This window comes from Cynara cardunculus, assembly GCF_001531365.2.
Source record: "Cynara cardunculus var. scolymus isolate 2C chromosome LG 2, CcrdV1, whole genome shotgun sequence".
Taxonomy (NCBI): domain Eukaryota; kingdom Viridiplantae; phylum Streptophyta; class Magnoliopsida; order Asterales; family Asteraceae; genus Cynara; species Cynara cardunculus.
This window is the reverse complement of record NC_037529.1, coordinates 7,324,553-7,328,781: the sequence shown is the minus strand read 5'-3', so window position 1 is coordinate 7,328,781 and position 4,229 is coordinate 7,324,553. Positions and strand designations below refer to the sequence as shown.

The 4,229-nt window shown below is 36.6% G+C and overlaps 1 protein-coding gene across 1 annotated transcript; it reads right to left on the bottom strand.

The window, feature by feature from the left end:
- Positions 1 to 2,204: 2,204 nt before the first annotated feature.
- On the bottom strand, positions 2,205 to 3,812 carry LOC112507514 (E3 ubiquitin-protein ligase RDUF1-like). Its single transcript, XM_025112137.1, has one exon. The coding sequence runs from the start codon at positions 3,732 to 3,734 to the stop codon at positions 2,670 to 2,672; it is 1,065 nt and encodes a 354-aa protein (XP_024967905.1). The 5' UTR covers positions 3,735 to 3,812; the 3' UTR covers positions 2,205 to 2,669.
- Between the last annotated feature and the right edge of the window lie 417 nt (positions 3,813 to 4,229).

The window sequence follows — 4,229 nt, the reverse complement described above, 5'->3', positions numbered from 1 at the left end:
GGAAAAAAAGCTATAACCGAATGTTAACTCTTTTTTTTAATCAAATCAATTCATTTTTAAATAAATAAGTAAAAATATTAGCCTCCAACTAAAGGTTGGATTTAGATGAAAAAGGTAAGAAGATATTAATTAAAGATCTACATTAATATAGTGTACTGAAATGTATCAAATTAATTCTTGTGATAAACGATGTTTATGAAGTGGGATTGAGATTAAAAGTAATCATGTGTTTTTTTAAGCTTCTCGCCTTGAACTCTTATTCTTACACGACCATTCGTTCTAAACTAATTGGTAAGATTTTCAAAATCAAAACTAGCAAATTTTAGAGTAAACCACAAATTTGGTCCATGTGGTTTGTTAGAAATTATATTCTCCGTCTTTACAATTTCAAAATTACAATATGACCATTGTGGTTTGCAAAAATATTTAGATGATGTCCCTCGCTCCAACGATTGTTAAAAATCCATTCAATAAGGGGTAGTTTTGTCTTCTTCATCAAACTTTTGTCTTTTTACCTAATCAAAATCAATTTTATTATTTTGGTTCTTGTGGTTTTTTATTGGGTAAAAGGCGAGAAATCAATAAAATAACGAAAATGCTCCTCATTAACAAAATTTCTTAACAGTCATTAGAGGGAGAGGCCAAAACCGAACATTTTTAGAAACCACAATAATCATGTTGTAATTTTCAAACTATAGAGACGAAAAGTATTTTTTTTACAAACAATTTTTAGTTTACTCTAAATTTTATTTTTAATGTAAATATAATTTGAGCTAATTTATTTTGTGTGGGTAATAAGGTCATTTCCACCAAAGAATTAGATGGTGATTTGCATAATTTAAGGGAAATTTGGCTCTATTACCATTTATTTCAACCCCGTGTGGTCATGGTGGGTGAAAAGTTTATAAAAATCATATTTTATTTCATAAAAACTTTCATTTTCTAATCTATTTTTTTTATAATTTATTAAAATGTTTCTTGGATCATTTTAATACCATAAACTACTTATCTTTCATAAACAAGGACTATTGGTTGGATGATCAAGAATCAAAATAACACAATACATTGGTTCGTTGTACAAGGGATGTCCTCGTACACATAACATCCGGAGTTTGGGTTGAACGTTGTCACCTATGACTTAAATGTATCGTCAAACGTTAATTCTTATAGAATAGGGGGTGTTCTTGCTTCACCTTAACTCTAACGAGTATATAGGTGTTATACTCATTCCAAATGATTCCTTTTTGGCAAAGGAAAGGGTGATGGTACGGTACGCTCGTACTAAAACTTGTGATTGTCTGGAACGAGTAATAAACAAAACAAAACAAAACATAAAAATTCATATCATATTAAAAAAAATTGCAAATTAAAACAACAAAAATGTATAAAATGAAAAGAATATCGAAGAATCAGTTTTGGAGGCCCTTTTCAAAGATTCAGATAAAGTGAACATTTTAACATCGATAAATAAATGACCTTCTTAAAAACTAAATTTAGGAATCTAACATCCGATGCATTCTATGTTTTTATGGAAGAATATTGTTTTAAACCAAATTGAATTCATTAAGAAGATATGCATATCAAGTTAATATGGTTGACATCGTTGTCTTTCACCATCTAATAAACACGACACGTTATCAAACGTTCATAGTTTCCTTACAAGAAGGTCCTATCTTCATTTCCCATCAAGTAAACAAAGCACGTTATCTCATTTTTATTTCTCAACATGTCGTTATAACAAGACCCACAAAATAGAATATTGAGTATCTAGAATAGTATTAAACTGAGTTAGAACTCGAGTCATAACAAGGTAGCTGTACTGGAAGGTGCGGCTAGATCACCTCATTTTCAGGGAGAGCTAATGCTTGTTGGGTATTTATGGCTACAATACAACAAAACTTGACCTATACGTTTGACAATTCGTATCAAAACAATAAATAGTGGCATTGTATGAATACATGATGTAAACACCCTGGAACTAAAAGCTTCAAATGTGGCCAAAAAGCACACTTTTTTCCTGTACTCCTGCAAGTACTCTCACTTTACTTTCTGGAAAGTGAACCAACCAATCATTTTCCACCTTTTTTTGAAGTAAATCCAATACAAGATTTGCCTGTTTCTAAACTCTTATAATTATGCAAGAAAATGTATTAAACAGAAAACAAGATTACTATAATATATATTGCATCAGATCCTGGTATTACTGGCAGAATCCACCAAGTTTATTGAATGAGTGCTTGGACTGGGCCAGTCTTGTCAAATCTTTCAAGCACACCCATTAACAAACTTAATTCAATTCAAGAATCGAAATAGAAAGAGAAGACACAAATAAAGAAGAATTAAGATGATTATGTTCTGACATAGAATAGAATCAACTTACAGGAATCTACAGATGAACAGAATCAAAACCCTTTAACAAAACGCCATTGATAGAGCTTTTATAGCAAAAGAACCCAGCATTTGTTTGGCTCGAATGGCTGGCTTTTGGGCTTCAAATCAAAACACAAATGAAGGGCTTCTTCACCTTTTTCTTTCCTACCTTTAATTGCACAAAATTGGAATCAAATCTATTTACAAAAAGTTGAGGTTTGAATCAGAACCTGGGAAAGATCTGCTTTGATTCAATTTCTGAACCTGAATCAAAAGGTGCCCTTGATTGCATCCAGTCTCTACCATCTGGACAAACCATTCTGTTCATCTAAAACCCAAGTTCTATTTCGCCTACTTGTCATTCTACTGAAAACTGAACTGGATACACTCCGACTTCTGTTCATTGATGAACCATTAGAATTTGAAGACGACCTTAATCTGCCAAAGAATGAGAACATGTTGCGAAAAGCTCTGCCGAATCCACCTTCTCCTCTAGTCCTTCCCCTTCTTGATTCCCACATGATCCTCCTTGGCGTACCTGTACTGTTATTGAACCCACCGTCCATTTCTGTGTAGACAACCGGAAGCTCTCTCTCTCCACCGCCGGCTCTTCTACCCCCGGCAAACCTTCCAACTGCGAATCCACCGCCAGGTAATCTCCATATTGTCAATCCAACTGTTGCTGATTCCTCTTCGTTTTGCTCCGAGAGTTGTAGATTGTTGGAATTTGTTGAATCTGTTGGAAGTTCTTGTCGGCAAACAGGGCAAGAGTTTCGAAGAGCTAGCCATGGGAGAATGCAATTGGGATGGTAGATGTGTTTACATGGCATCTCACGAGCTTCAGCTCCGAGAACGAACGCTTCTTTGCAGACGGCGCAGTGCAATTCGCTGCTGACTTGTACATCCGAGATCTCTATTGCAGGCATCGACTCAACCGCCGCTTTAGACGCCGGTGGATGTTCTCCACGACCTAATCCGTTAATCTCGATCTGCGATAACTGATCCAGCAACCGGTCAAACCCTGACCCCATCAGAAACTCCGACATCGTCGGCGGCAAAGGCTGCAATCCGGAACCTGCTCCGTCATCATAGTACAACTCAAAACCTCTGTCTCCACCCCCTGAATTTTCATCATCGGTACCTCGAAGAACAATAACCGGATTAAACGGAGACCTGTCCCCTGCGTTTCGGCGGCGGAGCCTCAGATCTGAGCGGTCAGGAAAAGGGCGGCGAGATTCGGGTGTTGAAGAGTCGACGGCTTCAATGAATTCGCCATGGCAGTAAGGACAGACAACGGCGTCTTGGGGGATTATTCTGACGATGCGTGTACATCTGTAACACCAGTAGGAGGCGGTCCTGGACATGTTGACCAGCCGGTTGACCGGTGGGTATCGGAGATCCGGTATGAGAATGGAAGTGTGTGGAAAGGGCGCGCACACATATACCGAAAGGATTGATTGGAGGAAAGTGAGAGGAAATTTGGTGGTATTTCACGCGTGATGATATTGATGATGGTGGGTGTCTTTACTTGGCTTGGCTTGGCTCGGCTCCGCTCGGCTCGCCGACGTCAAAACCGTTTTCTATTTTCTTTTATGAGTGTACATACACACACATAGGTGGTATCAAAGAATATACCTATCCCACTTGTATACATATAAAAATAGGGACACTTATCTATTAATAGCATTTTCAACATATTTTTTTTTTTATGACAACATCTCCAACAATTATGTTAAAATATAAAATTTTGGTATATTTTTGTTTCAACGACTATGCTATACCGTATATTAAAATAGAAAAAAGATGAAAGAAATCCTTAAAACTTCGTATAGCATTCCCCTAAAACGTGAGTTTGTATG

What these genes read in the sequence shown, in the direction of transcription:
- LOC112507514 (XM_025112137.1), bottom strand. Translation starts at nt 3,734, where the DNA reads ATGTCCAGGACCGCCTCCTACTGGTGTTACAGATGTACACGCATCGTC.